Source organism: Mus caroli, unplaced genomic scaffold (genome assembly GCF_978045245.1).
Source record: "Mus caroli unplaced genomic scaffold, Mus_caroli_1 scaffold_20, whole genome shotgun sequence".
Taxonomy (NCBI): domain Eukaryota; kingdom Metazoa; phylum Chordata; class Mammalia; order Rodentia; family Muridae; genus Mus; species Mus caroli.
In genome coordinates, this window is record NW_028227275.1 from 21,008,049 (window position 1) to 21,030,141 (window position 22,093).

The following is a 22,093-nucleotide window of genomic DNA, read 5'->3' on the forward strand; positions in this document are numbered from 1 at the left end:
TAAGGAAGCTCTACTGTGTTAGCATCCCCAACCTAGTACTCCATCCAAGGCCGATAGAGATGGCTCTCCTGAGCATAGAGTGTGGTGAAGGATACAGGACAGCGCAGTGCAGGATCCAGGCAGTGACCTCTGATGGGTTACAGTGTGGTGCTTTAAGACTCTTGCTTGACTGTGTCTTACAGGGGGAGAGGATCACGCTGCTCCGACAGGTGGATGAGAACTGGTACGAAGGGAGGATTCCTGGGACATCTCGACAAGGCATTTTCCCTATCACCTATGTAGATGTGCTTAAGAGGCCATTGGTGAAAACCCCTGTGGATTACATCGACCTGCCTTATTCTTCTTCCCCAAGTCGCAGTGCCACTGTGAGCCCACAGGTATCTAAGCTTTCAAACTCAGCTTGCAGTTTTCATCCTCAGCTGTGTCCACGGCACACAGCCCTTCAGGGACTGCTCTTCCATGCTCTGATTAAGAGCTACCTAGAACAGGGCAGGCTGGGAGTTCCTTTTATACATGTCTGTGGTATTTTCTTAGCACTCTAAAATATATGAAGGAAAGGGAAGAGTTTAAGGTAGTTACTGTAGGGATAAAGTGTAAGGAAAAAACAAACCAAGCAAATTATCAGTTGGTGTATCCCTGTGAAGCTGGTGGTATGTAGACCACGCCCCTGTGGCCCAGCATATTTCTCTGTGCAATACTGTCCATCAAGATTGATTTCCAGAGGACAGTGGTTGGAAGATAATTTCATGATCTCATCCTTACATGCAAGCCTTCACTGGACTCATGTTGGAAAAGAAACTTAAGAAGGGTGTCAGTCTCTACTGGGTCCGAAGTGGGTAGCTTATAGCCATAGTAATATGGTTGCTTTTCTGAACTTTAGTTATGAGCATAATTATTTAAAATGTTATTCCAAATGGTGCCCACTTTCCCAAAGCCAATAAGCAAAATAAGGTCGGGTGGCATCCTGTGGAATGAAATGGAGGGTGATGGCTGAAAGACTGGGACTTGGAGGTGTTGCCATGGTACCTCCTTTCTCCCGTTCTCTATCATTTCGTCCCCTCCCCCATGCTGGCCACCGACACAGCAGAGAGCACTTGGCACAAAGCGTTAGATGGGCCTTCGTGAACAGTGAAAACAACATTCTACCATCTCACACGAGAGGCCGTGGACTGGACTGGGCTTCTTGCTCCATAAGAGCTTGGGGAATTTTCACTTGACCGTGGCTAAGAGTGATGGCCAAACAAAGTGACCACACACTTCCTACTTCTGTGTGGAAGACCCTGCAGAGTTGAAGGAAGGGCCTGGACAGAGGCTATCCACCCAACCAACCCTACAGTTTTGGGTCAGCGCTGTGGTTGCAAGAATGGTTTAGTGGGCTGGGGCGGGGCACTTCCTGGCTTTTCCTTTGACCTGTGACTCTGCAGAGCAGCCCAGCGCTACCCACAGCTGTTGGATGGGAGCCTTTCCCATCTCCATGCCCCTCGCCCCTCTTCTCTCCACCCTGCCTGCACACTCTCATGTATCCACCCGGCCACTTTGCAGTCTCTCCAACCTCACCAGATGATTTCTGTTCTGGACTCCAGGGTGTCCTGCTCATCCTCTCTGTTTCATTCTTACTATGCCCCTGTGGTGGTTCTCCTCCTTTCCTTTATGCTGACACTTTTATCTCTGCTTCTTTCTTTTGTTTTCTCCTCTCTCCTTTTTTTTTTTAAGTATACTAGTCACAGCAAGCTCATCATGCCAGCCCCTTCATCTCTACCCCACCCCCGCCGAGCCCTGTCCCCTGAGATGCACGCCATCACCTCCGAGTGGATCTCTCTGACTGTCGGGGTCCCAGGCAGGCGTTCTCTGGCCATGACACCACCCTTGCCTCCTCTGCCTGAGGCTTCTGTCTATGACATGGACCGCCTGGCCTTGTCAGCAAGGGCCCGTCCCTCCTTGCCTCTCAGCCTCCCCTATTCAAGTTGGTCAGATCACTCCACTCTGCGCCCAGTGGTCTCCCCGATGGCCCTGCCTCCACCCCACAAAGCCTACTCACTGGCACCCAGTGTCCAGGCTCCTCTTCACGTCAATGGAGATGGTGGTATTCACATTCGCCAAGATGGCTTCTCCCAGCCACCACCTGGGAACTCTGATAGGGTCATCTCAGAGCTTAGTGACGCCTTTAGCAGCCAGAGCAAGAGACAGCCCTGGCGAGAAGATGGACCATATGACAGGAAAGCAGAGAGCGAGGCAGGTGAGAGATGCCCTGGTGGACCCAAGATCTCTAAGAAGAGCTGCTTGAAACCTTCAGACGTGGTCAGGTGCCTGAGTTCTGAGCAGAGACTCTCAGAGTTCCACACTCCTGAGGACAGTCAGTCCTGCAAGCCCCTGGGTGGCCCTTTCCCAGCCTGGGAGGCTGGGCCACCAGAGCTGCACAGAGCTGTCGAGGCTGACAGGAAGGCTGCTCAGAGTGGTGTGAGCCAGGTAGGCCTGAAGCATGACTGGTGGGCCTTGGCCTCTTGCTTGGCATGGTGGGCCAGACCAGACGTCTTACCCTTGGTCCATTAACTGACCAAGTTGGTGCCTGTGAGATCTGTTTGCTTGCCTTGGAAGCAAAGGGATGAATGACTAAGAGGGAATGGAGGGGCCATGGACTAGGGTGTTGGCTGGGGATAGTTCAGAGAAACATTCTAGCATCTTGAGATATTTGAAAGTATTCCTCCATTGACACCTGCTATACTGGTACAGAAGCCCTCAAACAGGAAAGCCTTCCTTGTGCCCCATTCACATCCTAGAGAGGGTCCTTGGTCTGCTTTGACTAACACAGCTGGGAACACCAGGCCTTGGTGTCATGTGGTAGGCTTTTCTTGTGAGATGCACTGTTTCCATAACTCATGGTGCTCAGTTTTGTCAGGTGTTCGTCTTGTCTTGTGTTTGTGTGGAACTAAAGGGCCACGTTCACAGTGAGCTGAGACATTTTGGGTCTTCAGAGGTGTCAAAATGCAGGGGCTTCTGGTGTGGTTGAGGTCACTAAATTGGTGTCCTAGGTTTTGAGTTATAGTTTTCTCTCTAAGTGAACTACAAAGATTTCAGCATATAAATTAAGGTGGACTTAGGGTATTTTGGAGGGACATTAATTTGATAACTAGACAGATCATTATCCAGTTTTGTTTATGTTATTTAGTATCCAGAAATTCAAAGACTTTGGGCAACTTTTCCATAGTAACCGGATTTGAGTACCAACTCCAGCTAAGTGCTGTGATGGGAATTGTTCACCCTCTCAGAGACTCAGTTTCCTGAAAAGAAGATAACTTCCCTTGTAGCATGGTCCAGGAAATTCCTTGAAATAATGCGTGCAGGTGTTAATTACAAACACTTTGTAAGGGAAGATAGAACCACCATCTTGGGTGATCTAAAACTGCTTCTAGGACCAGGGACATTATAGAACCTCAATAGAATTGAGTGTTTTTTTCTGAAGCCATCTCCCAGTTGGCTGTCATCTATTATATACAGTACCTCCGTGGGCTGTGCTCCTCTCTCAGGCGGTTGCTCCTGTTTCCTCTTGTAGCTCTGTTGGTTTTTTGAGGAATGGTTCAAGGAGCTGCTGTTACTGGTCTATGGACCAGAGGTTGTTAAATCCCTTTCTTAAGGGAGCCCATATCCAGTGACAGTGGCTGACACAGTTGTGTCACCTGGCCAGTAACGGGAGCACAGAGGCAGGCTGGACCTCCACAGGCCTGTGTGTTTGGTGTGGAGTAGAGATCACTGAGGGTAATCAAGTGTGTAGTAATTTATGTGGAATTGGGTTTAGACTACATAAAGTTAGCAAGCACTGAACATCCCGCCCCCCCCCCCCCAAGCCTCCCACAGGCCCTAACCACTCATATGTAAAGTAGGGGTAAAAACAAACAGTGCACCCCTCCCTGGAAGGGCCACTATGCTGATCAATAAAACAGTGGATGTCAGTACGGTACTTGGCCTATGTTCAGTCTCCATTAGACAGGGATTCCTGCTCTGACTACTGTATGTGGTTCCTCTATCTCCTAGTGCAGGGCTCTGGGACAGGTGTACTCTAAACCAAAGTGTCCATCTGATTGAGAGGGAAAAAATAGTTCACCGGAAGGGGTAGTGGAGTTGGCCGGTTGAAAAGGAAGAAATGTCTGACAGAGGCGCGGTTCACAGATCAGCCTAAATCAGGAGCCCTCCTGATTGCCAGGTGTGAGTCATCACTTCAGTCCTGTTCCAGGATTCAGTGTGTACAGGAAGTGCGCACAGCCCAGTACCGAAGCACCAGTGAGGTTCAAGGTACACACTTCCTGCTTCCTGCCAAGGGTAGGAGGAGCTGGCAGTACCAGACATTGTGCTGATTGAAAGGCCAGGCTTGTTGAGGGTTAGCTTTCCTTTCCTGGTGAGTCTCTGGACAGCAGGTGTATCACTTCCTGTCCCCTCCCTTCCTCCTCCTTTCCTGGCACAAGCCATTTCCCCATGGATATGTAGAGGCCATGGTCTGGTTAACTGCGTTTGAGAACTGGGGGTGTCTGGAAGGGTAGCTGCATACACAAGCCTTCTCAGCCGCTCACTTCAGCAAGACAGCTCCGGGGATGGGTCCTTTATAAAGGACTCCCTCCCTCTTCTTGAGATCTGTTTGGCTGACAGGCAAGCTAAAGATGAGAAGGACTTACTTCATCAACTGTTCTAGTGGCCCTGTCAGGATGTCACCTCAAGCTGTGTCACTTGTCTGGGTAAATGCATTCCAGTGTCAAGAAACTTGCCAGCAACTCTTCTTGATGAGCCCCACGTTCTGTTTGTCCTTCTGTTGGGACGAGGAACTTGGTTGCACATCTGACCAGTGAACGGAATGTTAAGTGAGAATGCAGTCCAAGACGTTGTGATCCTTCTTCTGAATATCTGGTGTCCAGCAGTGTATTAAGTGACCCGGGAGCCAAAAGGTTTGGACATCACTGCAGGCTTCCTCTGCCTCTCGGGAAAGTCCTTCCTCTGGGCTTGAAAGAGTCCCTAGTGAGATGCTCTTTTAGATAACAAGGCAGCCTCTTCTTCTAAAGTTTCTTCAGCTATTGTGTGTGCACATGCTCCTAGTTTGTCCTTCATGGCTTCCTATAGGTGCTACATTTCCTAGGAAGCCTTCTCTGGCTACCTCCCCAGCCCCTGCACAACTGGATGAAGAGCTCTGAGCCTGACGCTGGGAGCAAGCTCTCATGCATTTGCCCTTTTGCAGGCCTGTGTCCCTGTAGGGCATTAAGGCCCAGCGGTTAAGGTCGTGACCTAATCTATGGACTGTGCTCAGTAAATACTTGTTGAGGGAAAGAAAAGGTTAAAAAAAAAATCTGAGCAGACCTAGAAGAGTTTATGATATTGACTGGGGAACCAGCCCCGTTCCCATGTAATTATAATGCAAAAGAGAGACAACAGTCTATCCTGGAAGTTCAAGATGGGAAGACATAATAAGCATAGGAGGAGAAAAGTGATGCAAAGTAGCATATTATGTGTGTGAAGTGTGTGAGTGTGTGTGTGTATGTATGTGTGTATGTTTGTGTAGTTTAAGTATTAGGGAGTTTTCCCATAGATACAGCAGACTGTACTTGATATTCAAAGGCCGGAAGGTAGGAAGTACAATGTGTATGTGTGTATGGAGAAAGATGTGGTCCTAGATTCAGCAAGCTTTGGATGAACTTATGAGTTGGTAGATCAGTGGGAACTTGCCAGGGGGCTGGGACCACAGCTTGGCCAGTGCCTGTTTGTGCCTCCAGCATTCGCCATACCTCATAAGAGCATGGATGCTGTCTTCCTCACTGTTCCCTAGCCATTGACAGTCAGTTCCTGCTCTGCTGCATTCCTTCCCCTGGGTCACCTGTCCATATCCCCACTTAACGGCTAGGTGAACTCCTACGGAAGATGCGTTGATGTCTCAGTCATTTCTACTCTCAGAACGCTTTCACGCTGGGCCAGCTGCTTATTTTTAGGTTTGTTTTCTCTGAACACCAGAAGGAGTAAATCAGTGCCAGGGTCTCTAGGGAGGCAGGGGGAACGTTGGTCTCCAGGTTCTGGTTCTGGCTCTGCCGTCAGCCCGCTGAGTGTCTGTGGGTGAGTCACATCTCTTCCCTAAAACTTCCTTGTTCCCAAACAAAAGATGCTGACGTGGGAACTGAACTTCCTTTCCGCTGTGGCATTCTGTGATGAAGTGAGGAACCCATGTGAATTTCAGTCGACGAGAAAGAACACACAGTGTTTAAAGTATGGGCTTTATTATAGACCCGCAAAGCTTCGCTGTTGAAAAGCAAACACCTTTTTGCTTTTTTTTTTTTTTTTTTTTTTTTGAGTGATGACTTTGTTGACTGAACAAAAGCACACATAGCTACACAGAAAACACCCAGGAGATCAGGATTAACTGGCAAGTTCTCGGATTCTGTCTGGCATAGTGTGGGCTTAGCATGTTGCGCGGCTCATCTAGAAAGGAAAGGAGGAGATTGGGTGCGAGCGCTCAGCCAATAGCGTCACCAAGCATTTACCGCACCTCCCCAAGAGAGAAGCAGTTTGTGGACAGATATCTGGATTTGTGTATAAGAGGGCTTGACATCGGGGAGAAGCCGCATTGAATTTCTAAATTAAGTCAGGCATCCCTATGGTCCCATAACTCAGGAGGGAGAGGCAGAAGGATCAGGGAAAGGAGAGGTGCAACTTGGCTAAAGACAGAAATATGTGCTTTGGTAAGCATGTGGGAACTAAAGTCAGTCCCCAGAAAGATGCAAACAAGGCCAGGGCCCTGGCTGGAGAGTGGGGATCAGGAAAGGAAGGGAAGAATGAGGTAAAACCTGTAGGAACAAAAGGGAAGTGAGAAGTATTAATGGTGGGAAACCAAGATCAGACTTTGCAGCGTTCATCCCTGCTGTGGTGCCAGAAGAAATGGGCGGCTTCTGTAGAGATCAGGTGCAGAGCACTGAGAGGCGACCTTCCCTCCGCACTCCCTGAATGATCAGCTTGGTGGTGGTGAAGTTTCCCTCTGACAGGGCACCTAAAGGACCGAGGACAGGGTCACAGAACTTAGAGTCCAGGAAACAGATGGCCAGATAGGCTGGAGAGAGCACACTTAGCACAGACCACGTAATGGAGACTCAGCTCTGGCAAGGCCTGTTGTGTGCTGCTGGGGGAAGCAGGAAAGGTGAAAGATGCCTTTCCACCCCGAGAAGAACATGGCGGCTGGGGGCTGGGAGGGAAAGCTAGGGCACGGGAGACTCGTTTTGCTTGGGTTGTATAAATGAAGAATTTAGGAATTCGCAGACTAGCAAGATGCCTCAGTAGGTAACAGAGGCACAAGCGACCAAGCCTGGTGGGCTGAGTTCAATCCCCAGCACCCACATGTTAGGATAGTTACGTTCTTTTAACCTGCACACCATGACACATGCAGTCCTCGCACTAACGTCATCGTGGATTTAAAAAAAGAAAAAGAAAATTAGAAATCATGAGGTTTGTACTTGACACACTCATGTCTCTTTTTATTTTATTTTTTTTGTTATGAAGAAAAAAAAAGCGTGAGGTACACTGGAAAGGTCCTCGGTTCTTCTTTACACCTGAGCCACCCAACCACCATCTCTCCTAATAGGACAGAGATGAGCAAGGTGGACAAAGTGTGATGTGAGAAGACTGAGTGCTCCTGATTGTTGGGAACAGATTGAAATGCCAAGGAAGTCCAGGTGTTGTCCCGTGGGTGCTCTCAAAGGAGATTAAGTACAAGCAGCGGGGATCCCAAAGACTTGTCAGGAACTAGCTTTGTGTTGAAATCACCACCTTTTTCCTGTTGGATGTTATAGGAGAACTCAGGGGAACCAGACGCCCCTTTGCTGGTTCTCTGGAAGTTTCCTGGATCAGAAATGCAGGAGTGGTCCTCTAGGCTTCCCCTGCTCCCAGAGTTGCCTATGTTCCACATACAATCAATCTTGTATCACTATCCTTGGGCCAGAGCTCACCTCCGGAGTTTACAGAAAGGAGCTTTGCGTCTATGTCTGGAGGCTGTGACCTGACAAGCAGAGGGGCTGCCTCCTATGAGCTGTGTTGGTGCTACCTGTTTCTAATTATTAATTCATAAGATGGCCACATTCTAGTCATAGAGCTAGGGCTGAACACGATGGTATTTGTTTTGGAATTTGAAATTTTTGTTCAGAAGACGGTCAGTATCAGAGTGTGTCTGGGAACCCAGATTATTCATTGTCCCCTTAGGAGGCCAGTGTAGGTTGCATAATGTGAGGTTAAATGAGAGGAGGCACAGGGTACGACTTAACTAGAGCAATGCCATCTCAGAGACTCGGGGGCAGTGGCCTATCAGTGGAATAGTTGATTCCTGATGACTGTGTGGGGATCCAGACCGCACAGGGACTGGGTATCTATCCCACGTGCCCCACCGGGTTCTCTAGCTCATGTGCAGCTTATTTTGGACTTTCGCCTTTGGCACGCCCCCAGAGCTGGAACAGGATGCTTAGTAACTCCAGGAGCACCAGGTGCTTTCTGGGTCCCCAGGGGATTAACAGCTCCCAGGGAAGCTGAGGTCAGATTTCTGACAGACTCCAAGCTGAAGACAGACAACAGGGAAACAGCAAGGACACACAGCGCATTTTTAGGGGAAATGAAAAGAACACTGTTTCATATGAGTCCACAGAAAGAGGTTTCTGGATCAGCAACAAATTCCTGTACCTCTAGTGGGGAAGTGAAGCGGGTGCAGTGTGTGCTTGCTTGAGTGTGTGCCTTGCGCGTTGGACTGCTTGCTGTTTTTCCAGGCACATGGGAAGCTGGAATGTGACTACAGAATCCAAGATGTACATAGCATGAGCTCATGCTCCCTTTATTCTTAGCACCAGCCGGGTCCCGATGAGAACATGTATCTACTCTTAGGTTAAGGATAGACAGACATTGAAACTCTGAGGGAGGGCACTGCCAGTAGAAGGGAAATGTGAAGCACACAGGAGTTTAAAATGTCCTGGCGGCCATAGTGAAACAGAACATACGAGTTAACTTTAATAATGCATGCTGTTTCACCCAATATAGTAAAAAGATTATTTAATGATCTATGTTAACATCTTTATATTTTGAACCAGGTTTTTGAGAACCAGTGTCTGTTTTTCAGTCGTAGCACATTTCACTTCATCCTTTGGAGCTCACGTGCTCACGGCGCAGGCTCAGACAGCACAGGCTCAGAGGAGGAACTGCAGAGATAGTGTTAGGAAGCAGGACAGGAAAAAACAAGAACATGTGCCTAGAGGGAGAAAGCCCTCTGAGGATAAACAGCCTTCCAAGTGAAGGGCTGATCCAGGTAATGGGTGCTGGTGGCTTCCAGCTACATGGGAAGCCTCCCCACTCCAATACGTTTACATTCCAGCTGTATGAGCTGTTTTACCAAATCTAAACAAGGAAAAACAGAATCTGATAATATTTACCTCGACAACTTCCTTCATTTATCCAGCACTAAGTGGGGACTCATCTTCCCTACGTCTCAGGAATGGGGCTGTCTGTACTCTCTGGATGTTTGAGCTAGATGATAATTATCTTCTGCTCTGGGTATGGCCAGAGACCAAAGGAATTGCTGAGACCCAGATAGCCCTCTAGTACTGTGGCTCCTGGGTTTAAGATCAGAGGCTATTTTTTATGGCACACCTTTTATAAGGAGAAAACGACTTTGAACATCTAGAGCAGCGGTTCTCAACGCCCACAGGGGTCTCATATCAGATATTCTGAGAATCAGATATTTACATTATGATTCACAGCATTTAGCAAAATTATAGTTATGAAGTAGCAGTGAAATAATGCTATGGTTGAGGGGTCACCACAACATTGGGAACTATGTTAAAGGGTCACAGAATTAGGAAAATTGAGAACTGCTGACCTAGAATAAAACATTCAGGAAGAGAAGGTAGAATGTCCCTCTTAGAAGAGATAGAAATTGGGTATTGGTAACATGGCGTCAGCCATCTTAGCCTGACCGAGTAGAGGCCAAGAGGTTTTAATGATAGAGGCTAGGAAGGGTTTCTTAAAGAACCTGAAGGAGTGTTTCAAAAACAACAACAATGAGGGGTGGCTGGAGAGCTAGCTCAGTAGTTAGGAACACTGACTGCTCTTCCAGAGGAGTTTGCCTCTGTTCCCAGCACCCACATCATCGCTAACAACTGTCACTGACTCCAATCAATCCCAAAGGAATTGGATGACCTTTTCTGCCCTTCACAGGTGTTGCATGTATGTGGTAAACAGACACACATGCAGGCAAGACATCCATACACATAAAATATTTAAAAACAAAACAAACAAACAAAAACAACCCAAAACCCATAGGGAAGTGATTCCTGGTGCAGCTGCTATTCTGGGTGTGTGACACGGTGAGAACATCTACAAGTGGAGATGAACAAGAACGGTGATGTGGCAGAATTGAAAGAACAACCAAGCAGTTCTCCTCTCCCTGGTGGGCTGTGTGACCCACCTCGGAACATGCGTTTTTTAGAGCATTATGATCGGCACACCTGCCTGTCTCCTGGTTTTGTGTGTGGGGGTGTATTCATTGGTGATTATGTCAGTTAGCATACCTGATAAGGATATGTGGAAGGTGGTGGTATGTGAAAGAGATCAAACAGGACAGTGGCAGAAGCCAGGAGACCACTGCACTGTCTGTGTGAACTCGTCTCGCTGGCTCTCTCTGAAACAAGTGTGGCCTGCATATAAAATTTCTAAGTGTTCTTCTGAAACACAGTAGGGCGGTTGTAAGCATCAAGGTTACCTGGAGGGGGACTCCAAAGGTGGACATCCAAGTATTCATTCAAAGGGACTTCCTAGAGCTTGGAATTGAATCCTCTCTGGAGAAAGTGACTCCAGACTCTCTCCCAACAGAGGCTTGACCTCCTCATGGGAGTCCAGCTTAAAAGGAAGGTCTGTGTGGCCTCGTTGCATGACCCATTTCTGTATCAACACACGTAGCCCCGGCTGGTGACAAGAGATGGTTCATTGCTGTGTGTCTCTCAGGTCACTGCTGCTCTGAAACTCACTCCATACCTCACCAGACTAAATCATGTTTAGATTCATTTGAGGACATGGTCTTGAGACTTTTATCTATTACCCACGAATATAGTCGTGTAATTATTCAGTCTCTTTGAGTGCCCCAGGGTGATGGCCCTGATGGTCCCACCATTGGAGTCCCATTACCCCAAATCTGAAACCATGTTTGATACAGCATCCCCTTCCTTGAAGAAACATGTTCACTGAGATCAGAAGGTTCTGAATGGGATGGGGGTGAGGGGGTGTGGCAGTTTTGTTCCTAAAGGCAGCCCTTCCCTGTGTCTCCTGCCAGTCCGAGGACCCCATGTTGTCCTTACCTCACTCCCACCACATTTCCCATTTCCCATTCCATTGCTGGATGCTTGCTTCTAATTCTGTACATCTGCATTTTCTCCTGTGCATCTGCCATGTTGTCATGGAAACCCAGTGGCCGTGGGCCGCAAATATCTGGTGTCATCTGAATGTGGTGGTGTGGTACGTGTATTTGCTCATGCTTTTTCTTTGAATCCTTTCCAATGTGACATCTGCTAAAATGTCTCCCTTATGATTTGCTTGGTGATCACAGCCTTCTCATCATTCATTGAGCGCAGGACCTGATCTCACAGAATCTGAAAAGAACTATGTGGTAAGATGCCTGTTGAATAAGACTGTGGCTTTCCTAAAGAGCACCCTTACTGACTGCAGCGTGTAGACCAGAGTAACCCCTGGTAAACATCCGGCTGTGGTTTGCAAAGAGCGCACAACCAACCAATATGGTAGAGCCAGGGATTCGGCCACCCTCTGTGCCTCTAAAGGAGAGGAGGAATTTAGAGACAGTTCCACCCTGCCTGCAGGTGGGATTAAATGATGTGCTAGTTAGTGCATGATGGGGGATACATTGTTGCATTTGCAGCCAGAGATTATTCCAGCTGTAACAGTTAGTTACTAATTACAGGCTGTTATGCTGCTGCCTTTTCAAAATAGTCATTACTAAATGCCAAATTCCTCTGTATCTTACCTGTCTTTCCATGCTTACCTGGATCCATCCTGCACTCTACTACTGGAATCTCTCTCTGTTTTTTAACCCGGATCTTCAACTCTGTTTTCTCCCTGGACTTACGTGCTTCGTCTGGAATGTTACATCTCTTCCTCTCTCTCTCTTTTTTTTTTTTTTTTTTGTCCCCACATTGACTGTTTTATGGGGGTTTCTGGATACCGCGGGGCCACCTCACAGGAAGCGGTTTGCAATGAGATCATAAACATTGCGGAGAAATCTGTTCATTACTGCAGCACTGTCTCTCATCCCCTTGACTTCCATCACAAGGTACCCCCTTCTGACAATAAATCATCTTTAATCATTTCTCAGCAACCTCAAGCCCAGCAGCGAAGAGTCACCCCAGACAGGAGTCAGCCCTCACTGGATTTGTAAGTACAGCCTGGGAAGTTAGGTTCTTAGGTTGTTGGTGGACTTGCTGCCTTGGAAAATGGATGGTTGGCTGACTTCACGGCTGTTTGGGGGTTGGGGGGATGAGCTAATTGCTTCCCGCTTCTTTGCGGGTTTCTAGGGAAGGCCATATTTCCTGTCAGCCATGAAGCTAGGTGCTAGGTAAAGTAAAGAGGTCATGGACTCCTGGAAGAGAGAGATGGGTAAAGAGTTAACGACCATACAAGGGGAAATGAGAGCTGTGCTACCCAGTTTCAATATCAATGCTGCGGGGAACAGAAAGAGGGGAACACTTGCTTCTGAGCTGAAATGAATGGACAGAGTTGATTCATTCACTCATTCATTCAAAACATCTTTTGGATACATCCTGTGGTTTAGACACACAGGAGAAAATCCTGTTCCTAAAAGAAGTGAGTTGAACCAAGCTCTGAGAGAAAGGCACAGATAGAGTGGGTAGTTTGGAGACCCTGAGGAAGGTTTGTGTGGCCAGCACATGGTTCATGGAGGTGAGGTTAGAGATGAAAGTGAAGATGACAGGGTGAGACCAGGTTCTAGATTGCAGCTGAGATAGGTTTGGATTTTATTCTGCAGGCACCAGGAAGCCACTGAAGGCTTTTAAACTGAGTTGTATGTTGATTGTGCCCGTTCTAAGGAGATAACTGTGGGAGCAGATGGAGCGTGGGATTCAGAAATGAGGGACAAAGATGATGTTGGTTAGGAAAAATGAAATCAGTCATGGTACTCTTAGCTAGAACAGAGTGACTTTATGTAACCATGGAAATGCATAAGATTCCCAACAGAGAGTCAGGGTAAAGAGAAAGAGTCAGTGAAGGAGGATAAAATAGAGCAGCAAGACAGGCACGGGTCTAGGAATGCTCACTTTTATAGAACAGAACTTGTTGCATCTGGCCAGCAGTGTTGCCTGCCTCTTAGAGACCAGGCAACCTGAGAAATGACTGGTGGCCATATAACAATAGTGGGTGGCCCACTAGAAAGGGCTGAAGAATAAGTTTGATGATGCATGGGATGGGGTTGGGTGGGAGACTGTAGATCAAGGGACATTGGAGACAAGGCAGATTCCTAGGCATATTTGTACTAAAGAAGGAGGAGAGAAAATTGAAAGATTCATTCGAGAGGCTTTAAGAGGAGGAAGAGGGCTCAGCACAGCCAGGAGAGAGGGGTACTTGCACACAGTAACAGGGACAGGACAGCAAGGAGAGACAGACTCGGGTCTGGAGGGGAGGAAGATTAAGGTCTTGTAGAAAATAGGGGACAGAATACAAGACACTCTGTTGAGAGTAGGGTACTAGAACCAGCAGAAGAACTCAGCTGGGGACCTCTGAGCTACGGGGGACCCTTAGAACTAAGGCCACAAGGGTACATATTTTCTCTGGTCTTTCTCCACGGTTTGCAGACAGACAAGCAGAGTTATTTTCAAGAACATACTCTAGCAAAGCAGTTATAGTGGAAATTAAGGGGACACGTAGTTTCAGAAGCTAGTGAGGACATACATGTAATTACACATCCAGCGGTAGGAATCCAAGCTAGGTAAGAAATAAATACAGAAACAGGAGACAAGGTATTCACTTACCAACTTGAAAGCTATCTTCGTCTCTTCTATTCCTCGTTAAGGGACCTTCTCACTCGCACCCAGATCCTTCCACAAAAATCTCAACACAGTGGGACAAGTGGTGAAAACAGTGTCCTATGTGTGACAGTCAGTACAAGCCTGTTAGTGCTTTAAGCCAGCGCCATGTGCTGTCTAATCCCTCTTACTCCACATTGGAATTCACTGGCATTATTGAAAATGGCATTTGATTGGCTCATTTACAAAATTCTGGTGCTACCGTGGTGTTTTAAAATGAATTGTGACATTGGTGGTGCACATTAGATGCCCCAAAAGCATTTGGTAAGAGAAGAATGAGAACAAAGCTCTCCCTTACTGCTGAAGCTGATGCCAGTTTCACAATGAGCCTCACTGTTATCAGAGCACAGAGCAGCACAGACCAGATGTCCTAGGCCAAAGAGCAAGTCAACAAAACCTTATCTGCAGCTATCCTTGGGTGGAGCAGAAGCAGTGAGTTTTCAGGCTGTTCGGAAAAGGGCCCCCACACAGCGAGACAATGGGAATGTGCTATCTTAGTTTTAATTAGTATTGCTCCGAGGGGTTTTGATATTTTTATTAATTTGCTCTCTCATATTTTATCCAGACACCAGTTTTCCCTGCCTCCTCTTTTCCCAGCCCCTCTCCCCACCCCTGGGTCACAAAACAGGAAAAAGTGTCAGAAGTAGCTGCTGCTCCCTCTACTAGGAGTCCCACAAAACACTGAGCTGCACAACTACAGCATATATGCAGAGGGCCTAGGTTAGACCTATGCAGACTCCCTGACTATTGTTTCGGTCTCAGTGAGCCCCTGGGAGGCCAGGTTTGTTGAGTCTCTGGGTTTGCTTGTGGTGTCCTTGACCCGTCTGGGTCTTACTCTATAAGCCAGGAGCTCAATGTGCAGCACAGAGTGGCCTTAGACTCAGTGATGTCTTCCTACCTCAGCTTCCTACATGCTAAGAACACAAACATTTAACCGGGAATGTACATTTTTATACATTTTTCTGCCTGTGCATAATCTATCACCTGTTTGTACAATTGCTTTTTGTTCTCTAACATTGATGGCCAGGATTTAATAATCCTGAAACTAAATAACTGCTTATTATTTTTAATTATCTACCTATATTATCCTATTATAAAAAGGGGTGTGGTTAACTTTCAAGGTAGTAAAGTGGATAGAGGCTAGGGAGAGGCTGTAGGCAATAAAGGTTTCCCATGGTAATGAGGAAAAAAACCAACTAAGGTCAACCATTACTTGATCATCAGAAGTCCCCCCACCCCTGCTGGCCTTAATTGATTTAATGCATTTCTTCAATGCTAAACTGCTAGAGCACTAGTCAATAAAATGCTTTCAACATTAAGTGGGAAACATTACATCGATGCTGGGTTTACAGTGTTGGGATTTGTCGACGGGCATCAGATTCTGTCAGCAGCTGAGCCACTCACTGTTCCTTCCTCTGGTTTGTAGGTGTAGCTACCAAGCGTTATATAGTTATGTGCCACAGAACGATGATGAGTTGGAACTCCGAGATGGAGATATTGTTGATGTCATGGAAAAATGTGACGATGGATGGTTTGTTGGTAAGAATCCCATCATGCTTTTCTTCCTAGTAGTGTATTGGAAGAAGGACTAGGAATGATGAGACATGTAAAAAGCAATCTTCCAGCCCCCAGGAATGCTGGGCCACTCATCTCAAGGTCACATGAATGTCACTGAGTAGAACCTAAAGCCAAGATATATGCCAGAGCTATGACAGACCGCAGTGTCACATTCGTCACTGCTGTTAATGGGGTTCCATTTATATTTCTATTGTGTATGTGTCTTTAATATTTAAAGATGCCACCTTTAAAACTCTTAAGAAACAACACAAGGTCTGGACAGTGGTAGTTCATGCCTTTAATCCAGCACTTGGGAGGTAGAGGCAGGCGGCCGATTCGCCAGGGATATACATAGAAGTCCTGTCTCAAAAAACTACCAGGGTGGGGGGTGGACAGGAGTGGAGAACACGAACATGACTAGGTCTCCACCATAAAGTTCGAGTACATGTGTGGATGTTCCTTACATCATTGTATTTATTCTAGGCTTCTAATAACTTGAAGAAAAGCAACCAGCTCAAATAATAAAACAAAGGAGGGTTCTGCAAGGCTCAGTGGTAGAGCATTTGTTTAAAGCATGAGGCCTGGGTTTGTCTCTGAGTACCACAGACTTCATGCACACTTACCAACCTCTTAGAAAATGCTCTGTCCTCCCAGAAGCCAGGCCTCCCTATGGAGTTCTTTACAAAAGAAAGTCTTACCAGGAAGCTGAAGGCCACAGAGCATACTGCAGCCCCATAGAAACAGTAGGTGTGCCAAGTGTAAAACTGAAAACTTTAGACAGGCCGTATTGAAAAAGTAAAGAAAAACCTATTAAATTAGTGCTGATGTCTTAATGAATCCAAGTTATTTGGATATTATCTTTTGAGCTCATAGCGTTGCTAGTGATATATTTTATACTGTTTTCATAGTTAGTCTTTGGAAGCTGGTATATATTCTATCTCAGTTCTCAGTTACCATGTGTGGATGTCCTGTCAAAGAGTGGGGCTGAGGCAGGGGGATGTTATATTCTGAGCCGGCTTGAGCTGTACAGCAAGACTGTTTCAAGAAAAAAAAAAGAGAGAGAGAGAGAGAGGAGAGAAAGATAGACAGAGAGAAAGAGGAGAGGTTGAGAATAAATTTGCAGTGAGATTCCTCTAGGAGTGCTTCTATCTCCAGCCAGTGGGAAGGGACACCAGTTCTCCAACGAGGGAGGGTGTCCTGGCTGAAGGAAGTGTGTTGGGCTGAGTATCTTCCTTGCACACCTCAGTTATCTTCAGAAGGGGCCTAATATGGATTTTGCAACCCAACATTTTTCATCAGCAAGGACAGAGTATTGGGATGGACAGTGGGGCTGGAGTCAAAAGACCTGGGTTCAGATTATGCCTCCAACATCTGTTAAACTCTGAGCCTGGGTTGTTCTCCCCACTTCCCATCATTTTATAGCCCAAATGATACAGCTTTTCAAATCACAGTGTGAGGTTGTTACCAAGGGGAGACTCTACAGCATCTCCAGCATTTTCTCTGAACTCAGTTGTATGTGCCCTCTCATTCTGTGTCTGTTTTTTTGTTTGCTTGTTGTGTTTCTTCCAGGCACTTCGAGAAGGACGAGGCAGTTTGGTACTTTTCCAGGCAACTATGTAAAACCTTTATATCTATAAGAAGACTGAAAAGCACAGAGATTATTTTTTATCGGAGGATGAAGCATCATTCATGAACTGGTCTCTTTATTTAAATACTGAGTCAGTAAGAAAACTAATGCAGTTGGTAAAGAAAGAATTCAAAGAAGGAACAGAGAAGTGTGTTTGAAACCCACTGTGTATCAGGGATTAACTATCTGCTGAAGACATCTGTATTTACATGACTGCTTCTGGGAGCTGCTCTAGCACCCGCTGCTTGGGGAATCTGATCTGGAGTATATCCATGAGCAACATTAGCCAAAAAAAAAAAAAAAAAGTGCCCAGTCTTTACCCACTCCCATTTTAAAGAGGTCCCTTGGGGCTAGATAAGTCAGTCCCCATCCATGTTCCACAGGCCCCAGCCTGAGCATCACTGACAACTCCTGCCTCTGTTCCTGGGTATCCCAGAGCCAGCAGACCTCAAGTGCTGCTAGAGGCTGGTCTGGTTTTGAAGTTTTCCTTCAGCACCATGACTTGATGCAGTCTAGGTGAAGAAATGGTGGCAGACCAGGTGCCCTAGCACTCAGCCTTCTGGGTGATATTGCCCCTTACTGCCCTGATACTCAGACAGAAAGCCATGCCATGTGTGTTCTGAGCTTGGGAGCAGGTGGCCTGGCAGATGGGCTATATTTGTGTTTCCACACGATTAAGCCATACCTTGGGGCTCTGGAAGTCACTTGGAGTGTGTTCCTCTCCCGGTCACTACCACTGGCTAGCCAGGGTTGGCTGTGCCTTTCTTCTCTGGCTTAGTATGGGCTTGATACACTTGAGCCCATAGACTACAGCCTGGTTTCCAGGAGCTCTCTTAGCATGTATAGATGCAAGCTGGCTGCTGGGGCACCATGGGTAAGATACTCGCAGACCTAGGAGGGACTCTGCCTCCTGGGTTGCCTGTGGAGTCTGAACACCACCCAGAACGTTGTGTTCTCTGGTCCTTCCCCCTCCTCCTCACCACCTCAGGCCAGGGAGTCCTGGTGCACATGATGAGGCCTCCATTCAGAGCTCAGGTATTGCTTACTGGCCTGGGTATGAGGCAGCAATCCTCCTCCTGGTGGCAGCTGTGAGTCTGTCTTCTGTGAGCCCCGGTTATGAGGAGGGGCTCATAACTCAAATAGGGATACTTTGACACCTGAATATCCCTATTTGACACGAAGATAAGTGTGGCCTGTTCCCAGAGCTGAGCCTGCCAGGGTCTCTGCTGAGTGGACAACATAGGAGAAGCCAATCTCGAGAGACCATGATACGTGCAGAGGGTGTGAGAGGAAGGGATGCATTTCTCCTACGAGGAACTCTAGAAAGCAGTCAGGGTTCCCTCTCCCTTGGCTCACTTCTGAACAACCGGGATGCTGGGAGACCCTTTGTCTGAGGGCAGTTTATGTCTGGAAATACTGAGATTTTTTTCTTTTCCAGATTCTGGTATTCTTCTTCTACCCAAAATTACATGCACCAGGCCACAAATACCAGGGATTGTAGGTGATAGGGGTATATACTGGAACCCTGGCTCTCTGCATATAGTTCAGAATCACCCCAACCACTCTACTGTCCCAAAGTCTGGAGTCTTTACAAGTCGGCAACATTCTTCAGTGACCACCTGCTGTCTTAGATAGCATGGGACCCTAACTCCCCTGCCCCCCAACCACTACCCATCAGCCACAATTCTCCGAGGAGGCTCTCGGGAAAGAAACTGCCACAGATAGATTCACACTGAAATATAAATGGCTGATGGGGAAATAAATGTGTTGCCTCTTCCGGGAGACATCCTTTTTAACTGAGACAGAGCAGAGCCTTTAATCCCAAGGGAAAATGGTAGAAGCTTCCTGGGCAGAAAGACCTGGCGAGTCTATGGCCTGTTGCTTTGCAAGCTCAGCTTCCCCAGCCAGCTGCACTGCTTGCTTTTTTGACTTTGTCCCTCTCGAAGGGAACATAGGACAAATAAATAAAAATGCATATGTGCGTTTTTTTACTCTTCTGGAATGCAGCCTTTGCTCTCTCCGAGATGCCAGCCATGGCTAGTGCGATTGTATCTAAATTTCCTGAGGGGTGTTTTTTGATTAAGTAGGTAATGTCAAACACCCCTTTAAATACAGCTAGAAAATAAAACCATTTTATAAAAGCCACCCTTGCATCCCCTGCGAGCCTCACACAGAGCATCTCTCCAAATCCAGCTGTGCCAGCCATCTTTAATAAAAATCTCTTCCGCTTCCGACGTATGAAAAGCAAAAATGAAAAGAGGGAAGGTTCCCAGTTCCTCTTTTGTCTTCAGACATTTAGTAATATAAAGTACCTATTTTTATGCTGAAATGTTTATACAGGTTTATTAACAGCAAGCGCAACTAACTGGCGGCATGCCGTGCAACTCATTTTGATATATTAGCCATGCTTGCAGGTAAAGGCAAGCCCCAAACTACTCACTCACCTTTTGCAGTCTCTCTGGGATCAGGAAAAGAAAAAGCAATCACATGTTTGAGAAGTGGGACTGTAAATATGTAATGTATATTTAACTTTGTGTAGCCCATGTACCTACCTTGTATAGAAAAATAATTTTTAAAACTTGAGCAGAAAAGGAGTAAAATGAGGGAGTCATGAAGGGTCCCCCCCCCCACTTTTATTTAAATGAAGGAGTTTCAAATAATTCACCTGCAGACTTTTAGCACAAAAATAGCCCTTGGAAATTGTTAACATATTCGGTTGTTCTCTGGGGAAGAGAAGACCACTATAATATCATTTACTTTTCTTTTCGAGGTTCTATTTATCTGCAGTAGTATTAAGTCATATTGCTGGAATAGGTTACTACCCCACCCCCCAAAAAAAGATATTATTGAGAAAAAAATAAAAATGGTCTATGTAACCTATGAAAGTATTGCATTTAAATTGCACACCAAGCGCATGTACTACGCAGACACAGGTTTTTCTGTTCATTTAATTTTTTCCTTATTGCAGTGGATTGATTTGATAGACATGTTGAGTTACTACTTTGCTGTACATATTATTTAATAAACTTTATTCGGAATTGCGTGGCACCTCTGTGTTCTCGTCCTTCATTGGTTCGTTCTTCCCGTGAGCCCCCACCGCTGTTCCTGCCCTCTTTGTTCTAAGTCAGTGGCCACCTGGTTTCCTCCCTCGCTGCTTTCTCAGTAGTGTAGCTGTGTTCTTCGGTAAAACTAATTAAAGTGTATCACTTGTTCTGATAACAAAAGTAATGATTCTATGTCTTCAGGAGCCAAAAGGAAACATTATGAAATATGTATAAGTCTCAGTCTGTGCCTCAAAGCATGGGAAAACACGGTGTTTAGTATTTGAAGACTAAGAGGGACTGTGTGTTTTCTGCTGTGGTGAGATGCTTGGGTGTTCTCCCCACATCAAGTGTATCAGAACACTCAGATCACATCCCAGTCCCTGCCTCCCACCACCACCACCTCCCCTGCAGCCATCCTATGGCTGTGACCTGACATCTCATTCAGGTGGAGCCTGCTGTGTATATACAGGAGGCCCTCGAAGAGAAAAAACTCAAACCTCTCCCCCCTTGGTCTGTCCTCCTCCTCCGAGTAGTTGCTTACACCAGGCAGTGCACTGGGGCTTCAGACAGCCTGGGAGAGCTATGCCTTCCAGAGTCTGCCATTCTTCATCTTGGGCATTTCACAGGCTTGCTAACCTTCCTCTGTGCCTCTGTCCTGTTCAAATCCATCATCCCATTCTCAAACTTCATTTACAACCCAACCGCTTGTAATTTGGTAACTTTTTTTTTTTTCTTGTCCAGATCACTGCAATAACTCTAGCTGGCCTGGTGGTTTCTCCCTTGCCTACTCTCCCCCAGCCATGAAAAGGCAACCAAAGTGATCATTGTAAAACTGACCATATACTCTCTTGGTTGTGGGCTGGATCCATAAGCTCTGCCCTATCCATGATCTCATCTGGTGGCTAGTTCTCACCCCAGTATAGGGCGCCAACATCATCCAGCATCCTTCAGCCTGAGATCTTCATGCTCAGTAGTCCTTGTGCTTGGAAGACCCCCTTCCCCAAAAGGTGTGGGCTTTCTTCCTCTCTTCCTTTGGTCCTTTGGTTTGTTCTATGTGAGGCTTTTTCTGGTCACGTTTTATAGGATGGGAACTGTTGCCCTGTGTCAAGCATTCCGTCTTCTTTTTGTCATTGAAACAAATGTAGGCTTGTTTCTCTGCACATACTAAACATACATGGCTTCACATAGTCTTAGGTTTTGTTCTTTAATAGAGCTTGCACATAGCTCCAAAATGTATGTATCCTGGATGATGCAAGTGTGTGAGAGTCTCGCCAGCTTTTTACCAGGCTGAAAGAACGATGCTGTTTTGAGTAGAGCTGTTGGTTCTAAGAAGGAACATTTCAGACCTTTGGGGAATGTCGAGTTGCTTCCCTAAGGTACCAACTGAATACCCTGCCAAGTCCAAGAGACTGCTTCCCACTTTCCAGCTAAAGCAGCTGCCAGCCTCCCCGAAGTGCTGCTGTTTCGCACTTTGGCCACACTCTTTCTGGATCTTGACTGTGCTTTGCAGCCCTTTGTTGCTGTCTCTCAGCATGTTCTGCTCCAGGGATAGAGTCTTCACAATGCAGTTACGGTCTAGAAAGGCACTCCTTTGAAGGTTCCTTGAGTGAGAAACCCAACACTCTTGGCTTGTGTGGAGACATACCAAAAAAAGAGTTGGACGTAGCCTCAGGCAGGAGCAAATCCAGGAACTCAAACTCTCTCTGCTGTATTTATCTTATTCTTGGCTCTGTGGTCTTGTTTGACTACATTTTTGACTACTGGGTACA

The 22,093-nt window shown here is 46.6% G+C and overlaps 1 protein-coding gene across 14 annotated transcripts in view; it reads left to right on the forward strand.

Moving 5' to 3' along the window:
• Positions 1-20,328, forward strand: part of Sorbs1 (sorbin and SH3 domain containing 1) — a 226,687-nt gene extending 206,359 nt beyond the window's left edge. For 9 of the 14 annotated variants that reach the window (XM_029472826.2, XM_085833983.1, XM_029472830.2 and 6 more), the window contains 6 exons: positions 183-377; positions 1,714-2,466; positions 11,594-11,653; positions 12,242-12,432; positions 15,523-15,635; positions 17,223-20,328. In XM_029472826.2, the coding sequence (XP_029328686.1) occupies positions 183-377; positions 1,714-2,466; positions 11,594-11,653; positions 12,242-12,432; positions 15,523-15,635; positions 17,223-17,290 (1,380 nt within the window). In that variant the 3' untranslated portion in view covers positions 17,291-20,328. The remainder of the gene's footprint in view (positions 1-182; positions 378-1,713; positions 2,467-11,593; positions 11,654-12,241; positions 12,433-15,522; positions 15,636-17,222) is intronic. The other 5 variants (XM_085833984.1, XM_085833985.1, XM_021151938.3 and 2 more) reach the window with 1 other exon arrangement.
• Positions 20,329-22,093: the final 1,765 nt, after the last annotated feature.